This window comes from Rhinopithecus bieti, unplaced genomic scaffold (genome assembly GCF_001698545.2).
Source record: "Rhinopithecus bieti isolate Rb0 unplaced genomic scaffold, ASM169854v2 scaffold_2077, whole genome shotgun sequence".
Lineage (NCBI taxonomy): Eukaryota > Metazoa > Chordata > Mammalia > Primates > Cercopithecidae > Rhinopithecus > Rhinopithecus bieti.
Window position 1 is genome coordinate 3,540,731 of NW_016803882.1, and position 22,854 is coordinate 3,563,584.

At 37.6% G+C, this 22,854-nt stretch overlaps 1 protein-coding gene across 11 annotated transcripts in view; it reads left to right on the plus strand.

The window, feature by feature from the left end:
* NRG1 (neuregulin 1) overlaps positions 1-22,854 on the plus strand; it is a 222,628-nt gene that overhangs the window by 77,754 nt on the left and 122,020 nt on the right. For 3 of the 11 annotated variants that reach the window (XM_017857335.1, XM_017857283.1, XM_017857355.1), the window contains exon 1: positions 18,696-20,350. The exons of 5 other annotated variants lie outside the window; for them this stretch is intronic. In XM_017857335.1, the coding sequence (XP_017712824.1) occupies positions 19,684-20,350 (667 nt within the window). In that variant the 5' untranslated portion in view covers positions 18,696-19,683. Of the gene's footprint in view, positions 1-18,695; positions 20,351-22,854 lie in introns of those variants that run through there. 3 more of the 11 variants (XM_017857344.1, XM_017857294.1, XM_017857301.1) reach the window with 1 other exon arrangement.

Here is a 22,854-nt window from a genome sequence, read left to right on the forward strand (position 1 = left end):
TACACAAATATTGTCCTGCATTTTAACCTAGAAATCTACATATTGAATCAGCCTATAAAATCCATTTCTTTCACAAAGAATGTAGCTTTGAGAACAGGTTTTTTTTTTTTTTTTTTTTTTTAACAATTCTCAGTCTACAAAGCTATGAAAAGGAAGTTGCTGTTGCTGCATTTTTTTTAAGCTGTAAAATCGAATATGCCCCAGCTCTGATGAAATGTACCAGGAGGAACCTGCCTTGTCAAACATGATATTTTTATGATGAAATGTGATACAAAGAGGCATAGCCTTACATATATCTGAGAGAAAATTATATAAGTGGCTATAATAGATTTTTCACAAATTTTGTACATTTCTCTTACTTGATCCAGATGCATGTTTTTCCTCTGTTGTTCTCATACCAGCTTCTTAATTTCACCTCCCTAATGTTTCACAGCATAAATGCACCTTTGTTCAGACTTTCTCCAAGTTATCTGTGAGAAAATAAACTATACAAAGGGTCCCTGGCTGTGTTTTAGGAAACATAGATTATGGGGGTGGGAGAATTACCTTGTGTGTGCAAATGAGACTGTATGTGAAATGAAAATAAGGTTTAGATACCTAAGAGGTTTATTAAAACCTTTAAAAATGATTTTATAGTGCCGGTAAGGAGGATTGATATTTAAACTCATTCAGCTTAGTGAAAAAAAAAAAGAAAAGAAAAATGGAAAGTAACATGCACTACATGTATACACACAGAGGCAAGTATAATAAAACTTTCTTTTTTTTTTTTTTTTTTTTTTTTTTTTTTGATATGGAGTCTCACTCTGTCACCCAGGCTGGAGTGCAGTGGCATGATCTTGGCTCACTGCAACCTCCGCCTACCTGGTTCAAGCGATTCTCCTGCCTCAGCCTCCTGAGTAGCTGGGATTATAGTTGTGCACCACCACACCTGGCTAATATTTTGTATTTTTGGTAGACACAGTGTTTCACCATGTTGGCCAGGCTGGTCTCAAACTCCTGACCTCAAGTGATCCACCCGCCTTGGCCTCCCAAAGTGCTGGTACTACAGGCGTGAACCACCACGCCCAGTCCCTGCTTATTTTTTAAGGTTTCTAGAACATTGGCTGTGATCTTTTGGGTAAATAGTGCACTGAGGAATTAGTCTAATAAAAGCTTCTGGTGGAGAAGGTCTTCCGGAAGAATAGAGTTGGCTCTAGTCTCAATTTTCAAAATGTCATAACTCTTCTCCTTCCTTTTTATTTGAAGTGCAGACCTGGGTATATTTCATTAAAATAATGATCTGAAATTATAAAAAATGTTTTTTGTCCAATCAAGGAGTGAAATCAAACCCTTTATGATTTTGTAGTTATACTCAGATGTTACACTATCTTCTAGTCCCCAGCAGTTCACTCTAGGTGGTCCCATAGCTCTTTCTTCAACCATAGTCTTGCCAGTTCTTATCCATATTGATGTGCACATCAGTTCCCACACCAGAATGTAAAATACTAGAGGGAGAATTTTGGTTGATTTGTATTTCTATTCCCATAACTTATTACTATGCCAGTTCTCAGAAAGTATTTATTAAATGGATGTCAACATCGAGTTAATGAATTTTTTGTTGGATTATCATTTTTTTAAGTTGTACACATATACAATGAAAAGTAAACCGCCTTCACCTTAAATCATGGACACAGATATTTCAGTATTTTTAAATCAAAGTTTTAAAAAACTAACATTGGCTTACATAATACTTATTAGAGAACCTGTAACATTTTGAGAAGCATTCACATTCTACATATGTATATTTTAAATTTATTTCTGGTTTTTACATCTGGAAGATTTGTTTTTCATCTCATCATAAATATTTGTTTTCATGGTGATTTATAAAACTCTGTTTCTCCTTTGATAGGATTATTGCAAATTATTCCAGAATCTACTTATTAACTGGTCGCTGTTCCTCTCTGTAGTGCTGAAGAGGCACTTGCTTGGGAACAAGAGAAGTGCCACAATAGTGTCAATACCGTGGATTTTTCATTTATTCTTAATAGTAATAATAGACAACAATAATATATTTTAATAAGCATCTACTATGTGTCAGATGCTTTCATCTGAGAATGGATATTGTTAGTTCAATTATTTAGATGGGGAGACTGATACTCAATTCAGTATTTGTCAAGTAGTGGTAGAAGCAGGATTCAACCCCAATCTTTCTGACTCTTCATCCTGTGTTCTTTTCACCCACAGATGGTAGAGGTTGAAGGCTCAGAAGAACACTTCCTGAGCTCAGAAAGCTCCTCTTGTGACCTCTATCCTGCTAGTCTAAAGGGCAGATGATCATTGCAGTTACTTTCAGAAATGGTCCTTTTTCCCTAACGAGATGACCAAATCTGCTCTATGAACCCAGTTTCCTAAGCAAGATACGGAAACAGACACACCAATTTAGTATGATAAAAGGCATTAAAAGTAGAACAATTTTAGGTACCAAGTTATATTTATTTGGTACTTGGATAATTAAAAAGAATGCCACAATCTTCATCCCGTCTACCTCCCCAGTGCACACACATTTGGGATGAGAAGATAATGATGAGAATGACATTGTAGATAAAAGGTATATGCAGTAAACATCTGAAATGCTTAGGTTGTTCAAAGAAAAGAGTAAACACACTATGTGGTATGTAGCCTCAGCTACTTCATGTTTGAAACTGATGGTAACATTCAGATGAGTTTTGAGAAGCAGACTATAACCATAGCTTTTAGTTTAAATTTCAGATTGATATGGAAGGTTATTTGTTTTAACAATCCCTATGTTAAGTTTCCTTTTTTCTGTGTTTCAGTTGACTTATTTTGTCAGATTTTAGGGTTTTTTTTCTTCAGGCAAGATGGCATTCTCATCCCCTGCTGTTGTTAACATTTAAAGCATGCAGCCTCTTGTTGTGCTGTGGTGTAAATTCCAAGTGACTGACGATGATTAAACAGAAAATGAAACTTGAATGCCACTATCTCAAAATCTACTTATAGCCACAACAGGTATCTGTCTGTAGCAGTATATCAGTTGGAACATATGAAGAATAAGAAATTGTGGGGTTTTGTGTCTGGGTTTATTTTTCTTTGAAATCAAAGAAGAAAATACTGATTTTCCTGGATCACTAAAACAGTGGTATGGATTTCTAAACAGGGCAGACCATACAAACACACAATTAATTATACCTGAACTTGAAATCTCATACTGTGCAGTTTACCTCTTTTATAACAGTTGTAATTTCTCATTTATGTGCAGATACTTTAACTTTAAAAAAAAATGTATAACTGTAATTAAAAAGCAAGTACTCAAGAAAGATAAGACACAAAGAATTAATTGAGATTACAGCTCTTCTTTCTGTATTGACTGCAAAAGCTTGGTGATCTCCTGAATTGTGCTTCAACAGTGATCTTCAAGACTCCTTCCAACCCCCAAGGTTCTCCTTTTTTAACATTTGTTATTACTTAGCTATTTTATTTGGCAGGGATCCCTTCTATCTCATCTTCTAATGCACTGGCAATGGTCCTATTGCCAATAGCTTAGAGCCTACTGCTGCTGGGGTAAGCGACACAGCCGAACTTTCTAGCCTCTGCATCCTTATAAATAATGCATCTGGTTTCCTGTAACTACATGAACTCTTAGACTTTAGTAGGCATTTCTTTGTTAGTCAGGGTAAAAGAGTTGGGAGATGAACAGTTGTGGAAATAGTTGTAGGCAGTTATTATCACTGATTAGAACCTCAGTCCATGACATATGCATTAATCACTGGGTTAATGCTAATGGAATGCTTATGGTATTTATAGTAGATATAAACAAGATATAGAAAAAGGATATCTTTCCTGACCAAACTGGATGCTTAATTCAACATGGAAAGTTCTGGTGAGGTTAATCTAGGACGCTTTGAGACTCTGTTGCTCATAATTGGACCTGATTTACTACTCATTTAAAAAATATCTTTTAATTTGCACAGAATTCACTGTATTTTTGGGGGTGGACATACTTGTTCTTAAGAACAATAGAAACAAGATCTTTGTTTAACATAATATCTAGTGCTCCATGTAGCTTAGTGGTATAACAGATTATTGAATTTGTAATGAAAAAGGTGAATGCTGTGGTAATAAGTTAATAGAAAAGTAAATAATGCATATTTATACTTTTAACTTCAAAGTGTTTATAAACTTGTGGCATTAAAAATTAATGTTTTATTTTTGAGCATCAGGGGAAATAGTATTTAAACACGAGAAACCGATTTTTAAAGTGAAAATCATTTTAGCAACTTTTAAAATGTCACTTCAAGCCATGTTAATATAAAATAAATGAGTTCCATCCAAGTATACACTCTTTTCTTCACTGGACATGCCTTAATTGGACGTGTCACACAATGACAATGTTCAGTGTTACGATTACACTGTAAGGATAAAAAGTTCAAATTGATTTAGATGTTGATGAGAAACTTGTTGCTCTAGAGCCTTGTATATTTTCATCAGAATTAACTGAAAGAAGAGAAAATTGTTTCTAATACGATACAGGATGTTCATCCTGATCATTTTATTATTGATTTCTTTAGTTACCATCAGTTCATCTCTGAGCAGCTCATTCATTTAGAAAGATGATAGCTTGTAAGTTTAATTCTAAAACTCATTCTCATCCTTGTTAGCATTTGACATGCCAATGATTTTGCGGAGCTAGGTTATCATCAGGACTAATGTTTAGTCAAAATGTCTAACACTTATTTCTTTGATTCCTGTAGAACTTCCTTATTAATTAATCTGGGGTCTATAAGCAAAAAATTTTTAAATCAGATATATATCTATATGCATGTAATTCATTTTTTCCTCTTTTATTTTCAACTACTTTTTTATGCTGATATTTTAGAATTTCTATGAAATTAACACATTTCCTTAGCAATTCAGGAAATCTGACTAACTGTACTTTAAAATTGTGCTTTGGTATCACCAGTAAATAAGAAGGCTTCAATTCATCAAAAAGATAATAATAAACTGTATTAATGCTTTCTTTTATTTATTTATTTTAATCCATCTACCAAAACAATCACTCCACCAGCTTTAAAAAATGCAATCATTAAATTATTATGACAGCCTAGTCTGCTTTTGTGGCTGTTTTGTTTTGATGGTTACCGAGAATGGAAACAGATAGATTATGTTTTTCTGCTTGTAATTGTCCAGTACCTCCAAAGACCTCTTGCCTGGGCATGATCCNGTAAATAACAAGGCTTAAATTCATAAAAAAAAGAATAATAAACTGTGTTAATGCTTTCTTTTATTTATTTATTTTAATCCATCTACCAAAACAATCACTCCACCAGCTTTAAAAAATGCAATCATTAAATTATTATGACAGCCTAGTCTGCTTTTGTGGCTGTTTTGTTTTGATGGTTACCGAGAATGGAAACAGATAGATTATGTTTTTCTGCTTGTAATTGTCCAGTACCTCCAAAGACCTCTTGCCTGGGCATGATCCCTTCTGGAATTGAATTCTGCATTCTTCTTCTATCACTAATCAAACAAAACACTATCAGAAGAAAACATTTCCATAACTGGATCCAGAGTGAAGGAAAATTTCAGATACTTAGACATGCATATACAATAACCAGTGTTTCCTGACAGGTTCATTAAAAAAGAATTACTCCACTATGTGTCAACTGCACAAATAGAATCCATTATAAGACTATGGACTCTTACTTCTGAAGTCTGCCTTTTGTGCCCACCTAAGATTAGGAAAACTAAGTCTTCCACTAGAATTTAAATATCACAGAAGCAGAAACTATTGCAGTCTCTTTCCCCAGTGCCTGCCTTCCTCTTCCTCTCAGTCTTAGGTAGGGCCTGGTACATATGAGGCAATTGCTCAAAAAAATAATTGAAGGAATGAATGAAGTTGCTTAAGGATGGGAGAAGTATTCTGTAGGTGAGTAGATGCTCACCTGTAGTCCCAGTACTTTGGGAGGCTGAGGCAGGAGGATCTCTTGAGGCCAGGAGTTCAAGACTAGCCTGGGCAACATTGTGAGATCCCATCTTTACGAAGAAATTTTAAAAATTAGCCAGGTGTTGTGATGTGTACCTGTAGTCCCAGCCAATTGGGAGGCTGAAACAGTAGGATCACTTGAGCCCAGCAGTCTGAGGCTGAGCAAGATACTTACTTGAAAAAAAAAAAAAAAAAAGTTGCATAAAGCAGCAGAGACAAGATCAACCTAGAATGTCTATGGAAAACTCTGAAAATCACACATTTTTTAAAATAAATGGGAAATCTATGGCAGAGGAAGCAGTAACTACTGACCTGATCTTCCCTTTTCATTTTAATTTGAGTAATTTCTAATTTGCTGTAATTGTATGGTGCTTTCAAATACTGATTAAAACTCTTAAAAAATTGAAAGAGAGAAATCACACTTTTATTCTAAACTCTGAGTTTGTGGCATGCCTTCTTCCTTCGTCTTGTTGATGCTCAAATAAATATGCAACAGAGGGCCATGATACTGTTTAGCATGTTAAATTATTTTTATTCATGTACTTACTGGCAACATCATTTAAATGGGTTGGTTTCATCTTGGCCAGACTTAAGACGCATAGCATAATTGAGTGGATAACCTAATATTACACATTAAATCCTGGTTTTGGAAAAAGCTGAACGGATCTGAAAAATAAATCTATCCAAAGTAGAAACTGTAATATGCATGTGAACATGTACATTCTCATCATCACATTTTGTTTTCTTCTTTTCTTCCCCTTTTCCTCCCGTTGAGTCTTGTGTAAGTCCAAATAAAAATTTTACTGTAGAGCTCAACAACAAAAACAATGATCTCTTATGTAATTGATGATTTTAAAAAATGCTTTGAAAGTCTTCTTCCATACTTTGTATCAGTATAAAGATATTGTACAGTGGTACAGAAAAATGACTTTTGAAGTTCAGATGGTTTGAATCTTTGTTTCACCACTTACTAGCTATGTAATTGTGGGTTCTCTGTGCATCTTTTTTAATCCTCACTTTTTCCATCTGTGAAATAAGAAAAATATCAGTTACTTTGCATACTGATTGTAAAGATTATAAATAAGAACTGATGTGTATATACTACTTGGCACAATGTCTGACCTGTTTCTGTTTTTCACAGTCAGCCTTCTCTTCCATTTTCTAAGGCGACTCAGACCTTACCACTCTAAAAATTCAGATCATGCCTTCACTCTCTACAGATCACATTTGTTATTTTAGAAGAAAAGGAAAACTATAAGATGGAAATTAATTTCCTCTTATCAAATCTACAAACCCCAGCACAATGCCTGGCACAGATATGGTCATTTAGTAAACATCTTTTGGATGAATAGGTGGATGGGTAGCCAAGTAAATTAACATATAGATTAGGTCTTTAGAAATGGTAGCTATTTTTATTACACCCTGTACAGTGACCTTAAAATTTGAAATCTACTGCTTTTGAAAAGCAGGTCATCCTGAGGTTTTCCATTTTGTACTGGCCAGATTGTGAAAAGAAGTTCATTTCAATGCTGCACAGCACATTTCCTGATCAGTTGGCTGAATTACAGTAATGCCATTTCATTTTGAGTTGGGCAATTCAAGCATTTAGCCCCGATTTTTTTGACAGTAAGTTAATTATTTTTGTACTCATTCAACACATTTTCCCCCCACCACAGGTTATTGTAAAACCACCTGTCTCTGGGAGCACAGTTAATTCTGTGCATGAGATTTCTAAAAATGTTTTACATTGTCATTGCACTTTTTAAAAAATGTAGAGATCCCTCTGCTATTCTTTTGCCTTGCCAAATGCTTAGGTACCTTGGAAAACTGCTTAATTGGTACTACTTATCTCACTAGATTCTTTGGTCTTCGGTTGTGAAGGGGTAACAGTCATTTAACTTTTGATGTGCCCTGAAGTTTCCCATCCAAAACTTTTTTCTTTGAATCTTTTTTGGGGTGAAAGAGAAGAATATGGGGAATCTAGTTGTACAGTGATAATTTCTAGATGCCTTTGATATTAGTCAGTAAACAGCGTAGACATTTGGAAGAGCATGATAGAAGAGAGTGGACTAATTCCAGGTATTCAACCCTGGGTTAAGGAGACTTAACCTGAGGCTGGGTTATTTCTCTGACCTCTAGGGACAGAGTAGTGGCAAAGCCTTAAGGTGGTAAAATTTTTGAGAAACACTTCTAAAGTCTTATGTTTTGTTTTAAAATCCTATCTAAAAGCATTTCAAACCATTTAAGTTAAGCCTTTCCTTTCTTACTGGATGTGTTCGGGCACGGGAGGTGGGGGCAAAAAGAAGCATATGGTTGAAGCTCTGCACTGCAGTGATTTGTAAAAGAAGTACTTTTCCTGCTAGGTTAAATTGCTCTGCATGCCTCTTGCTGTCAGGGACATGATTTAGTTAAATACAGATGCTTTTACAGGGGCTTTGTACTGCATCATACATATTTAATAGTTTATACAATATCTGTATGAATCACTGGGTGGAAAATCCAGCAGCAGAGAAGCTCAGCCTTCACATTGGAGCCTCTGGCCTTATGGTCCACTGACCAACTGACCATTGGAAAAGGTGTGTACAGAATGGGAGTGTCCTGAATAACCCGAGGATTCTACTGATTTCAACAGAATAAGCTTACCATCTAACCTTTCAGATTTTTTCAGTAATGTGAACTTTACATTTTCCCAAGTCACATTATTCACAGATGTTCTAATTCCCCAGGGATTGAAGTATAGCATTAAGGAAAATCCCTTCTCAATAAATAAATGGTATTGGGTAAGGGGAGGGGTCAGAAAAGCTCTTAGATGTTTTATAGCAATTATTGGTTGCCATATAAAGATACCTCATTGTCATTAGATAATGGTTAAAATTATATGAATCTTTTACCCTTGATATAATTTTGAAATTCATCTTAAAAATCAATTCCTTAAAAGTAGTAGGGGAAAGAGGTAGTGATGGGTGGAGTCTGGGAGACGATGCAGAGGAGGAAAAAAATAAGCAAGTGGAGGTTACTAAATGTAGAATTGGTGGATTATTTTGTTTGTTTGTCATAGGTAATGAGTTTTATAATAAAATTTACCATAGGATATCAAGATAGGCTCCTTATCATATATGAACCCAGAAACACCATGAAATTTTTTTTTAAAGTTCCAGCATTTTATTATGAAATGTTCAAAGATAGAGAAAAGGTGAATTAATCATTCAGTAAACAAACTTATGCCCACTACTGAGATTTTACAGTTAATATTTTCCTATATTTGCTTACCAAATGTCTACCCATTTATCTATCAACTTTTTATTTTTTGATGACATTTCAAATATACATGAGTTCATTTTACCCCCAAATATCCCAGTATGCATAGTATATATCTTTTATTACAATGTTTAAGAAAACATATGGGTCATGGATTATGCTATCAAATAGAATATATGTTTCTCTCGAATAAGCCACCAAATTTGGACTGAGGGTTTTCTAGTCATCATATTTCAGAGTATAACTCAGCCAGTAGCACCCTTCTTGTTCCTGTTCCCTAATAATTACTCCTTCCCCTGTCCCAGGCTTTTAATTCTCCAAATTAAAAGAAGATGTAACCTTGGCTCCCTGATTTCCAGCTACTGACAATTTTTGGTACAGTTTGTGTTTGAGCTACAGCAGTGATGTTCTGGCGATTCCCATTTTGGTGACAGTCTTCTTTCCTGAGGATACATTGCCTTCCTATCCTCTGTAATTTCTTTATTCTATACTTTCCTGTGTAAGCAATAAAGCTAACTGTAATGCTCCCACAACTCAGGTAGCATCTCATCTCCAGCCGGTTCTCAGGGGAAGTTGTTGGGTTCTGCAACACACATTTTGTATGCTTCCTTAGTTGGATAAAATGCTGTTTAAGAACGGAGTTCAAATGTGAATATTAGTTTCTGAATATCTTTCAGAAAGAGGCCCGTTAAGTAGAGTTGTGACCACAAGTGGTCGTGGGAGCATGAAAAAGTAAACTTTCAAGTAGAAATGGTCCAGGGAAACGGTCAAAGTGAGGTATTGGTACAGACATCTTTCATGGCCCTAAGTGAGAGAAAATCTAAACTATCTAATCAAGTGTGTGTATCTGCATTGGCAGTTTGCAACTAAAGAGCTTTCCTTTATAGAAATTAATTAAAAAGAAAGAGAAATAGATGTGATTTCTAGTCCTGACTTTGAAATTGTTTTCTGTGTGACTCTAAGCAGGTTATTATTATGTTTTTAACCTCCCAAGAACTTTTTTCTTCCTGTATAAAATGAAATTCATGTAATGGGTGCAGCAAACTAACATGGCACATGTATACCTGTGTAACAAACCTACATGTTGTGCACATGTACCCTAGAACTTAAAGTATAATTTTAAAAATTAAATAAATAAAATTCATGGGTAAGACCTGTTGCAGCTCCAACATTCAGTCAATAAAAAAATTTAAATCTAATTATTATTGAGATTACAGTTGACCTTTGCATTAAACGTAAATTCTTTTACTCCAAATAACTACTGAAATAGAAAAGAAACAAGTCTATTCTCTTTTTTCTCCCAGTGTTTTAGAGATATGGTCTCCTTCTGTTGCCCAGGCTGGTCTCGGACTCCTGACCTCAAGCAGTCCTCCTGCCTCATCCTCCCTAGTAGCTGGGATCACAGGCAGGAGCTACCATGTTGGACAGAAAAGAAACAAGTCATTCTTAAACAAGTCTGACTCTAGCAACCTATTGTGTGATTTGTGATAGAAACATTTGAGCTGGAGGTCAAATCATAAGACGTTTTTATCTTATAACTTTCAAATTCATATCTTTTAAGTAATAAAATTGTAACAATGCAGAAAAGGTTTCCACCCCTTGCAGCAGAAAAATGAGATTGGCATTTCATTTTAAATGGGATACTTCTGCTTCCATGAGCATCATAAAGGTTATGACCTTACAGTAGTGTTGCCTGACACTTAGGTGGCTCACTAGGAATCCCGAATCAGCTCTGGAAACTGCATATATTTTTATTTCTTCTTTTTTTCCCCCCTTTGGTGCAACTTCATATTTTCATTTTGATCAGCAACAAAGAGAAGAAAACTGTGTGTACTCTAAGGAAAATGTATATTGTAAGATGTTTTCTCTGGCTAAGGTCTTTTCAGATTCAGAAATTTGAACTGGCCAGGTGTGGTGGCTCACACCTATAATCCTAGCACTTTGGGAGGCCGAGGTGGGCAGATCACCTGAGATCAGGAATTAGAGATCAGCCTGGCCAACATGGCGAAACCCCATCTCTACTAAAAATACAAAAATTAGCCAGGTGTGGTGGTGTGTGCCTGTAATCCCAGCTACCCAGGAAGCCAAGGCAGGAGAATCACTGGAACCTGGGAGGCGGAGGCTGCAGCGAGCTGAGATCGTGCCACTGCACTCCAGTCTAAGCAACAGAGCGAGATTCCATCTCAAATAAATAAAAATAAAGAGAAAAGAAATTTGAACCATGTTTAAAAGTAGAACACTTCAGGTAATTCCTTTCCTCAAATTTACTTTATTCCAGGAATGTTGTGCAAGTATATTTTACACATGGGCTTATATGAAGTTCTAGTCTCTTAAATAGCTGGTCCTCTCTTATGAGTAATTCATAACTGCTTTCACATGTGTATAATCTCATGCTCAACTGTTTCTCTCTATTTTAAGCAGGAGATTTAAAAATCAAATTAACACATATTTCTAGAGCATTTGCTAGAAGTGATATGCTGTGCTATATACTAACTAACTACATTTCTGGGTTGATTGGGGGACCAGTTTATAGAACTGACTGACAAGCAACTGAACTTTAAAACAAATAGCTAGTGCTTAAGTATACGTCAAGTTCAATCCCTCCCATTTTTAAAACTTTGCTGAATTTATATTAAGCCAGCATCGGTTATCAAGGTATTTCCTCCTTGTTTTTAGCTAAAACTTCTCTCACTGCATTAAAATACATCCATTATCATTTTCGTTAAATAAGATTACACATTGGATATGTGCATAAAAGCAAAATTATATCTTGCATTTTTGTTACATTTGCCAGAAGAATGAAAAACAAACAACAGAAAATCTCTCTGAGCTGTGCTGCTCTATGCCCTGAACTTAACTGTCATAGTGAATATTAATGAGACACAGCAAAGATATTGGCTCAAGGTAACTAAACCAACATATATTGCTCTAGTAAATGTTAGAAATGGCCATTCATCCATATAACCTCATATTACTCTGTATAAAGAGAATGTTTCTTTTGGTTTTTCTTCTTTTTGTCACACACACACACACACACACACACACACACACACAACACACAGTAATTTAACATTATTTAGATGTTTCCCATAGTTTATTCATCCCTCTTCCATGTCGTTTTCATTTGGATGCATTTGTTTAACAAACGTCTGCTGTGTGCCAGGCATGCTGTAAGTACTGGGGATATAGCAGTGGAGGCAGACACAAGTGCATGGCCTTATGGAGCTGATGTTCTGGTGTTGAGTTTATTACATGTTTGATAAGAAAACACAGATAATACAGGAAGACTGCCACTTGCCCCTCATCCTTGGCACTTATTTCCAGTGGAGTCCTTCATCCCAAAGAGCTCAGACACATACACACACACAAAAACTAGTAAATGGATATGTCATTGAGACTCTGAATTCAAAAGGCTTATGAGAACATGAGCAAAGCCTTATCTTTCTATCCTGTTTTATATATTAAAATATTATTTTTCACTGTTCAACTCCATCCTATTTCCCTACTTAAAATATACATATTGGCAGGCATGGTGTCTCACAACTGTAATACCAGCACTTTGGGAGGCTGAGGTGGGAGGATTGCTGAGGCCAGAAGTTTGAGACTATGGTGAGTTATGATTGCACCATTGCACTCTAGCCTGGGTGAGAGAGTGAGACCCTGCCTCTACAAAATAATAATAATAATAATTTAAAAATAAGTTAGCCAGGCATGGTGGCATGCACCTGTAGTCTCAGCTACTTGAGAGGCTAAGGTGGGAGAATTGCTTGAGCCCAGGACATCAAGGCTGCAGTGACTAGGATTGCGCCATTACACTCCAGCCTGGGAGACAGTGAAAACCTGTCTCTCTCTCTCTCTCTCTCTCTCTCTCTCTCTCTCTCTATATATATATATATATATATATACACACACACACATGTAAATTAATATTAATGTAAGTTCAGAGTTCATAGTTAATAATTGCCTGAGATTCAATGCCACATTGCCTATTGATACTTTCTAGAATAAAGGGCAACCTACACTTAACAGTCTCATTTTTCCTTGAGTTGAAATTCACACAGCAAAATTAACCATTTGAGAGTCACAACTCAGTTGCATTTATTGCAGTGTTGTGCAACCACCCCTTCCATCTAGTTCCAAAACTTCTCCAGTGGAATTTTAAAAGAAGGGCAACTTGTAAAATGACCAATAAACTATGTTTGTGGAAAACTAATAATTTTACTTATGGGGAGTGAGAAATTAATAGATTCTCCCAAAGTAAAGCAAACTCACTATAACTATCGTATGCAATTAAAATATCTTTCCATATGAAATTCTCACATCTTCATCTTTGAGATCATTTACTGTATCTTCAGTTACAAAGGATCTAAACTCATAAAGAACAAAATGTACCAGAGTAAATTGCTCATCGTGTTACAGAATGAGAACACAGAGCACAGTCAATATCAAGCACTTGATACAGCATCTCACAAAGTAATCCTTAAAATTAAGTCAAATTGTCTGCTCTGAGAACATTTTCACTGGGTAAGAATAATCAGTCTTGACTCACCTTTAAAGTGGGCAGAAAAGACATGCCCAGTAAGGTAAAATAAGTTCCATTCATCTCACCCATTTTGCATCATAAATAATGTAGAAGAACATCAAACAGCACATGGATTTGGTTTGCTCTCAGAGAACTTTTCTGTTTAGCTGGGGAGAGAGGAATGATAAGAAAAAATAGTTAAATATTAGCATATTCCAAACTTTCCCTCCACTGATAGGATCTGTGGTAGTTGAGTTTTGCTAGACCGTGCTAAATTAATTCAAGGCATATTTTGGAACAATCAGAGAAAATTTGATAAGGAAGTATCTGAATAGGCCATTAAAAGACTTGAAAAAATGAAGGGGAGTATAGAGGGTATGAATAAAGCTTGGTGATCTATTACAGACCCCATAATCTGTGTAATGCAATCCCAATTAAAGGTAAAACCAAACCAAATGTATGTATTGAATGGATAGCCCAGCTCTATCAGACAATCAAATACTGATAATCTTTGCCGTCAAAGAAATTGCATTCTTCAGCCCTGTATACATGATGTAATTAAATGATGACACATGACTGTGAATGTGCCCCAATAAGTGTTTCAGTTAAGAAATATTGGGTCTATGATTTGGAAAAATCGGAAGGGCTCTGTCAAGGAGCTGAGACCTAGCTGAGGGCATGTTTTTTGGATAGGTGGAGGAAGCTGACATATCCATTGGTGTACTTTATCCTCCAAAGAAGCTGCAGGGTTTTAAAGTTAATTTTAGGGCCTGGCGCTTTCTTGTGAAAATTATGATTTCATAATTCCTCAGCAAATAAACAAATAATTGCCATTTGTATGTAGGGATCTCCCCAAATGAAACAACTGCTGCCATCATTTTTATTTTATGTTAGATACCGTGAAGTAAATTCTACTCTTTTGCCAGCCGTAAAATTTAGGAGCAAGGATAAACTTTTTCAGTGATAGTATTTTTCGATTTCAGAGATAATATTTTAGAGTTATATCGCCAAGATACAGGAAAAAAGTCAAAGAGAAAATAAGTGAGTAATAAGGTCAAAAGCAAAATGACATTTATCATTCTCTTTCATCTGTTGGAGCTACCGTACATTCTTCTGATGATAAAGTAAATAAAAGTAAAGCAGAATGACTAGCTTGAATTCATAGACTAACTTGAACTGAAGTAGCAGAGAAATTCTAGTTTTTTTTATTTGGTGATATTACAGGATTTTTTTTCTTGAAGCCAACTTAGAAGGAAGCTGAAATATTATGAAAGTGGGTCAGAAATACAAGTATATTTTACTTTATTCTGCCAAATCCCATTCTACATTACCGTCTCTCTTCTCGATCCAGGTTGGTGTACTAGCATTTACTTTCTTATCCTCTGTAGCAGATTAATTGTGGCTGCAAATTCTTTGCCAGTTTCTCCCTCAAAATGTATTTCCTCTGTCCTTGAGTCTGGGCTGGCACGGTGACTTCTTAACCAATAGGATGCAGGGGAAATAGTTTGTTCTGCTTTCAGGCACAGACTTTTAAGAGTACTGGCAGCTTGTGTTTTCCTCCACTTGGGGTGCTTTCCCTCACAACCTGGCCACTATACTGTGGGAAGCTCAAGCCACAAGGAGAGGCTACAGGTTGCTGCACCATTTCACAGTGCCAGCTGGCATCTAGCAGCAGCTGCCAGTCATCATGTGTGGGAGCCATTTTGAATGTTTTCACCTAGTTGCACCTTACCTGCAGCACCAGCTGACATCAAATGGAGCAGAGAAACCACTCAGCTGAACCCAGTAAACCTGCAGAATAAAATGACGGTTGCTGTAAGCTATTTCCAGGCGGTTTGTTTCACAGCAATACATAACTGAAATCGCTTCCCAAAGGAAGTCCTGGAATGAGACCATGAAAGAGCTCATTTGATTTAAATGATAAATAGATAGTATTTAAATGGCTCATGCTTAATTCTTATAATTTCTAAAATTATTAGGCAAAATTTTAGAAGTCTTACTTTGAAAACTAGATCCTTTTAAGTTTTGTTTACAAATTATATTAAGGTAATAATTCCTATTTCATTGTTATCTGTTCTGGTTTTCATAGTCTCTTCTTGAAGAGATATGTAATCAATAATATAATCAAATACACCCTTTTGATAAAAAAACAAAATCAGTATTTTTCAGCAGAAATAGAATGAATCAGAACGTATTCAAATCTTGGCCACATAGCTATATGTCCATGGCAAAATTACCTAAGCTGCCTGGGCCAATGAAATATTTTTTAAAAAACTTTAAGATAAGTATGGACTGTATGGGATTAGTGAAGATCAGAAATAATGTGTATTATGAACCTAGCAGAGTGCTTGTCACCTGGGTGGAACTCAATAAAGGTAGCTTTTGTTATTGTGAGGGAGATGGTGATAAAAGATTTAAAAGGTAGTAAAATTGTCTAGTTTATTTTCTAAGAGGACATGGAAATGGGGTATTCCTGGGCTTTACTGGGGTGGAGCTTAAAGGGTTAAAATGATATATCCTTGCAGTTTTTCCTACAAGCATACATGTTTTATCCAAAGGAAATTCTGACCTCTAACCCCATTCACACTCTCCTTTCTCACTCTTTCATTGCTATAGAGGATTTGATGAAGGGAGAAAGGCAACTTCTGGGTCTTAGTCCCAAGGGTAGAACTAATGGAGAATTCCTTTTATTCTTCACCTCCCATCCTTCTCCATTTCCCCATTTACATTCATTTTCCAATTTGGTGGAAAAAAACAATTTTATAGGAAACTGGCTGTCTGCAGACTAATCTTAGCACCAAGGTGCCACAGGGTTTCTGGAATGCCTTTCTGGGGGCAAAACAGACACATCCCAAAGTCTGGTTTATGTAGTCCAAGGGAAAGAGTACTTGTGGCAGTCCATAGGATTCTCTCTCTGATGTGTTGTCCTAGTCTTTGTATAAAATGTTGGTTTTCTCTATAAGTGTTGGGTATTTTCAGTGTAACAGCTAGAGCAATGCCCAGTAACTTTTTTTTTTCTTCCCTGCTGAATATGTTTGTTCTTAATGGTTGAGGTAAGGTGAATAATTGCTATTGGTGTAAGTTAAAGACCACTTTTCTAAACTATGGGTTATCATGCTTGGTATTTTCTCCTATCTGCCTGACTTGGGGCCACCTGAACCCCATTTTTGTCTTTGAAATTTAGCTGACCTTGGCCTTGGATGAAATGCTAGTGTATTGAGTATAATATTTTTGGTTTAGGTCAAAATTGAGGAATTCAGTGCCATATATTTCAACTGGGTGCTTTTTGAGGAAATTATAAATTACCGTAGTTTAGCATAAACACCTGCTGATATTGTTTCTGAATATTTACATGAATATTGATCATTGAGATCTTACTATCTTTCAATGTGAATGCTTTAAGTGCTTCAGTAGACATTTTCTACACTGTGAAATTGTATGTCCGTTGCTAGAATCTTTGTAAGAGAGCTCTCACTGCTTTAAAGTCAAATAAACCTAGAAAATAAGCATAGGAATTATTTTTAAACACCATTTACTGGTATATAAATGCAGATTATAGAGAGATGAACTTAAGGATAACTCATGTTGCTCATAAAGTTGTCATAGTCATGGTTACAATTATGCAAATTGGCACGGGCTTTTGTTGTCATTATAGTACTGCAAACACAGTTTAAGATGTTAAGACCCTTTAAATCATTTATAATTATGGACTAATTTCATCTTGAAGGAAGAAGTGATAATATTCTTATCTCCTGTCATTTAAAGCTGAAACGTACCTCAAAGCAGTGGAGACTGTGCCCTACAAAATACAATGTGCTTAAAGCAGATTTTCTCAGGATTTGAGTTCTAAATTTCACTGCTTCAGGGACTCATATAATGGCTATGTAGTATAGATTTAGAGAGAGTTTTAAAGATTCCTGTTGACATAGGTGAACAGAATGGTTCCTTGGAAACCGTTTAGATGTCCAGTCACAGTAAGTGTGGATTACAGGTTCAGATACATATTGTGTGAAGTGACATGGAGCAGAGTGCTTGGAGAAGCCTGTGGTCTCTATTATGAACAGTGCTTTCTTCTAGTGTTTTAATGACTGTTGTTTTAAAAGAAAAAAAATCAGCATTGAAACTATCTGGAAGGTAAAGCTCCTGAAACCTAACCCAAAAGGCATGCTCTCATCGAAAACTCTTCTTAGTACTTGCAGTGCAGTGATAGCTGAGGACATGTGGTATATATTACAGTGCCAGGGAATTCAAACCTCTGCAGTGTGGAGTCACCATGAAAGGCTAATCTAAAAATGAAGTGGTAGCTTTGCTCGCATCACAACTCTGTTACTTACTGGTGCTTCCTATTAGCTTGACATTAGTCTGGTCTTCTTTGGGTGAGATAGAAGAAATGGAAATTCAAAGGGGACCACAGCAGGGGATATATGGGCTGCCAACCCCTCCCCTAGCACTCCCTCCAGCCTGTACTCCTCATTTCTCTCTGGGCATGACAAAGTCTTACAGAGTCATTGCAAAAAGGGCTAAAGGCAGAGCTGTCCATGGTTAGGAAGAAAACGTTCAAACTGTTGGTTGAAAATCAGGTAATAACAGTCCTCTTAGTGAACAAAACTTATTAGAGGGCTAGGGAAGGAATGCTATCTCTCAGCAGCAGGCAGGAAAAAATTGCTGTTGAAAAGCTTACCTCTCTAGGGAGGAATCAGATAGCAGACTTCGCCAAGCCTCAGGTCCAACCCATAAGGTCCCACCTACACCCCCCACCCCCCTCCCCATCCCAGCTTTGTTAGATTGCTAGCATCGATCACTGGCTTTTTCTGACCCAACAGTGGGTGAAGGAAAGAGACTGAAAGCCGGCAAGGTGGGGGTAGAAGAAGACTGGGACAGCTTTTGTAGAGAAAGAAAGAAAAGGAGGAAAACGGGTGGGGGCCATGGGGACTAGGCTTAACTGATGCCTGCCTGCCTCTTTTTGATTTGATGGCCTTTATTCCTTCTAATTGGATAAAATAGGAAGTCACTGGCAGTCCTGTGTGGCTGGGGATACTGATTTTACTCAGACCAGCCTGCAGCTCTAGAGTGTGGATAGAGAGTGGGGAGTGGGGGTTGGGAGAGGGGGAGGAAAGAGAGAGAGGAGAGAGAGAGGACAGGCTTGGATGAAGAAGGGAAGGACGGAGAGAGACTGAAGCAGAGAAGAGCCGCAGAGGAAGAAAGTGAATGAGCACTCAAGAAGGACAAAGAGGAGTAGTCGGGGGTGGGGTGGAGGCAGGGCGGGGAAGGGAGTGACCGCCCCTCCTGGCTGCACTCTTGCCTCCGGAGCCCTCTGATCCTGTTTGCAGTGATGCTCCGAGGGCAGGCACCTGCTGCTCTGTAATGATTCAGCCCCTTTCAGCCGTCGTCGCGTTAACACAACAGGATGCTGTTGCTATTGTCACTACTGCCTCTCCTGCCGCCGCCGCTGCTGCCGCCGCCGCCACCGCCGCTGGTCCTCCTTCTGCTTTTACTTCTCCTGCATGACAGTTGTTTTCTTCATCTGAGCAGACACCAGCTTCAGATGCTCGAGGTGAGAAACATGCCTTTCAGTTTGGGCTACTGGTTTACTTAATTAACCAGCCGGCAGCTCCGTCGATCTATTTTGGTCCCTGTCCTCTTGACGAGCCCGGGATGGTTTGGAGTAGCGTTTAAAAGAACTAGAAAAGTGGCCCAGAAACAGCAGCTTAAAGAATTATAACGATATACTCTGATTTTGTAGTTGCTAGGAGCTTTTCTTCCCCTCTTGCATCTTCCTGAACTCTTCTTGATTTTGATAATGGCCTTGGACTTGGACGATTTATCGATTTCCCCCTGTAAGATGCTGTATCATTTGGTTGGGGGGGCCTCTGCGTGGTAATGGACCGTGAGAGCGGCCAGGCCTTCTCCTGGAGGTGAGCCGATGGAGATTTATTCCCCAGACATGTCTGAGGTCGCCGCCGAGAGGTCCTCTAGCCCCTCCACTCAGCTGAGTGCAGACCCATCTCTTGATGGGCTTCCGGCAGCAGAAGACATGCCAGAGCCCCAGACTGAAGATGGGAGAACCCCTGGACTCGTGGGCCTGGCCGTGCCCTGCTGTGTGTGCCTAGAAGCTGAGCGCCTGAGAGGTTGCCTCAACTCAGAGAAAATCTGCATTGTCCCCATCCTGGCTTGCCTGGTCAGCCTCTGCCTCTGCATTGCCGGCCTCAAGTGGGTATTTGTGGACAAGATCTTTGAGTATGACTCTCCTACTCACCTTGACCCTGGGGGGTTAGGCCAGGACCCTATTATTTCTCTGGACCCAACTGCTGCCTCAGCTGTGTGGGTGTCGTCTGAGGCATATACTTCACCTGTCTCTAGGGCTCAGTCTGAAAGCAAGGTTCAAGTTACAGTGCAAGGTGACAAGGCTGTTGTCTCCTTTGAACCATCAGTGGCACCAACACCGAAGAATCGTATTTTTGCCTTTTCTTTCTTGCCATCCACTGCACCATCCTTCCCTTCACCCACCCGGAACCCTGAGGTGAGAACACCCAAGTCAGCAACTCAGCCACAAACAACAGAAACTAATCTCCAAACTGCTCCTAAACTTTGTAAGTAGAGAGAGAGAGAGAGAGAGAGAGAGAGAGAGAGAGAGAGAGAGATATGATGATGATGATGATGATGATGATGATGATGATGATGATGAAGAATAAAGGAAAGGGGTGGGTTTGAGGTCCCCAAAGGATGTTTCCCTTTCTTCTTGCATTTTAGTTGCCTGGTTTTGTTTAAGCAAAGCATGTGTTTGAGACACTTGGGCTGGCATTGAAGGGCTGAGTAAAATGATCTTGCAAACTCCGGGTCTGAACTAGTGTTGTAACAGCAGCTCTCTCTAGCCACATTGTTCAGTCTGGTACCGGGAATGCAAAACTTCAGCATCTGCAAGTCATGCTTGAATTTAAGTTAAATTCAATTTATTTCTAACACATTTTAAAATTGAAACATCAGGCCATCTTTTCATGTTTTATAGAAATGTGACTTTCATATACCAGTATTATTTTGTGTCTTTCTCTTCCCCATCATAGATTTCCTGTCACCTTTCTGTTACCCTCTACCTCTCAGTGACCCCAAGCTGCTTATTGTCTTTCTCTCCCTTCTTCCTGTTCTCTAACCACCTCTCCCTACTTTTGTATCTTAATTGGTTCTTTCTGAGATTGCAGCAAGTCTTAAGACATTTACGGTGCTCGCCTCTCACTAGCTTGAGATGACTACTGTCCTGCCCAGACTGTACTTTCAGTTAGTGAGCACTTAGTAACGGCAGCTTTATTTTGTCCAGGACACAGTAGGATTCTGCATGAAGGATTTGCCCAAATTAGTTTTGTCTTCTATAATCAAATGTTTAAATAGCTTCCTTGGCAGTCATTAAAAGGTACAAGATCCATTAGTGAGGTACATCTTTTTTTTTTTTTTTTTTCTTTTAAGGCATGTGTCATCTTAGTCTGGCAGATTGCAGCAGCCCAGTTTAATAACCTGTGATGTGAAGAGAGCCCACGCTCTTAAAAACAATACATTCCTGTTTGCATTTGCATTGGGTAACTGCAATAGCTTTAGAGTGGAAAATTGACAGGAATGAAAGCATGACTATTCTAAACATCAATGTAGAAGGAAGGAGTTTTCTACAGCCTTTTAAAATGTTTCTAGTTTATTTTGTTGTCTCTATCTCCTATCACTTTTACCGTGAGGAATATTTACTTAGTAGGAAAGTACAAGATCAGAAAATTTGGTTCTTAATAACTTACATGAAAGCTCTTAGGGTTAAAAGAGAGTTGACAATTTCTCTGACGAAATGCCTCTTTTGTTTTTCCTCTGGACAGTAATGAAGAATAAAGAGTACCTTTTCCAGACATCACGTTCAGTGTGAAGTAGTGCAGCATGCTATAGAAACACAGAAAAACTTGATTTGTGCTTGTAACTCCTGATCATTTCACACACACCAGATTCAATGGCAAAGATTTAAAGGAAAAAAAAAAAAAAGTCTTGTTTTCGAGGTGCAATTAGGGAAAACCTCCTTCATGCAGACAATGCTTTGTATCTTTATCAAATTCCTGAAGCATCATTAAAGGTCTGACAGACATCACCGCCTTTGCGGCCTCTTCCCACCTGGCAAAGTGACCGGGAAATAATACCCAGACGAAATGACATGCTATAAAAAGCAAGTACAGATCCTGCAAAGAGAAGCAAAATTCACCAGGAGAACAAGGTTACTTGATCATTTTAAACTTAAGTCTTTAATTGAAATCTGCTTGAACAGGTTTCATTGTCCAGAGAAAGAAAAAAATGCCCTTTGAAAAACACTTCAACTAAATTCTATAATTTTGTCATCTGAGGAAATCAAGAAAACAAAGAAACATCTAGCACATTTTCCTGATCTAAGACCATGTCAGAAAGTATGTTGTAAAGTTTTGATAAATTATTTTGTGAAGTAAATTTTTCTACTAAGTGTTTTAGTAGATTACATATTCCTTATCAGTTTTTTTTTTTTTTTTTTTCCAAGTCAGGGCATTGATATTGTGGCATCTGCAATAAATGGGAAAGATTTACTGCTGCCTAAAAGCATCATTGTGGCCAGTTTGACCAGATGCACAGCTGCAACGTTTTGAAGTGCATCGGAGATAAGCCTAGAGAAGCAGTCTGGGAAGTAGTTTTCTCCTGAAAAGTTAGGGGTAGACAGTTAGTTGGCTAACACTTTAAAACCTGTAGGGAGACTCTGTTAATTTTTTGGACTAGTCCCTTAAAAAAAAAAAAATCAAGTCTTGTATTCTAAAATTGTGAGCCTACTTTTGTGGGGCGGGGGGCGGGGGGGTATTGTTGTTAGGGAGTAGTGTTTGAAAGGGATTGGTCCAGGCAGCTTTGTTTCTAGAGACTTGTAAGTGGTTGTTTTGTTGTTGTTTAAAAGGTTGTAACCATTATTTAATGGAAAGGAAAAAAAAAGCTTACAAAGGGATTGTATTTTTCAACCAAGAAAGTATTGTTTAGTCGCAGAAAGAACTGGGACGTTCCTTTTACCGTGCATGTTTTTGACATAAACTAAGCTGTCATGGCTTATATTTGAAAATGA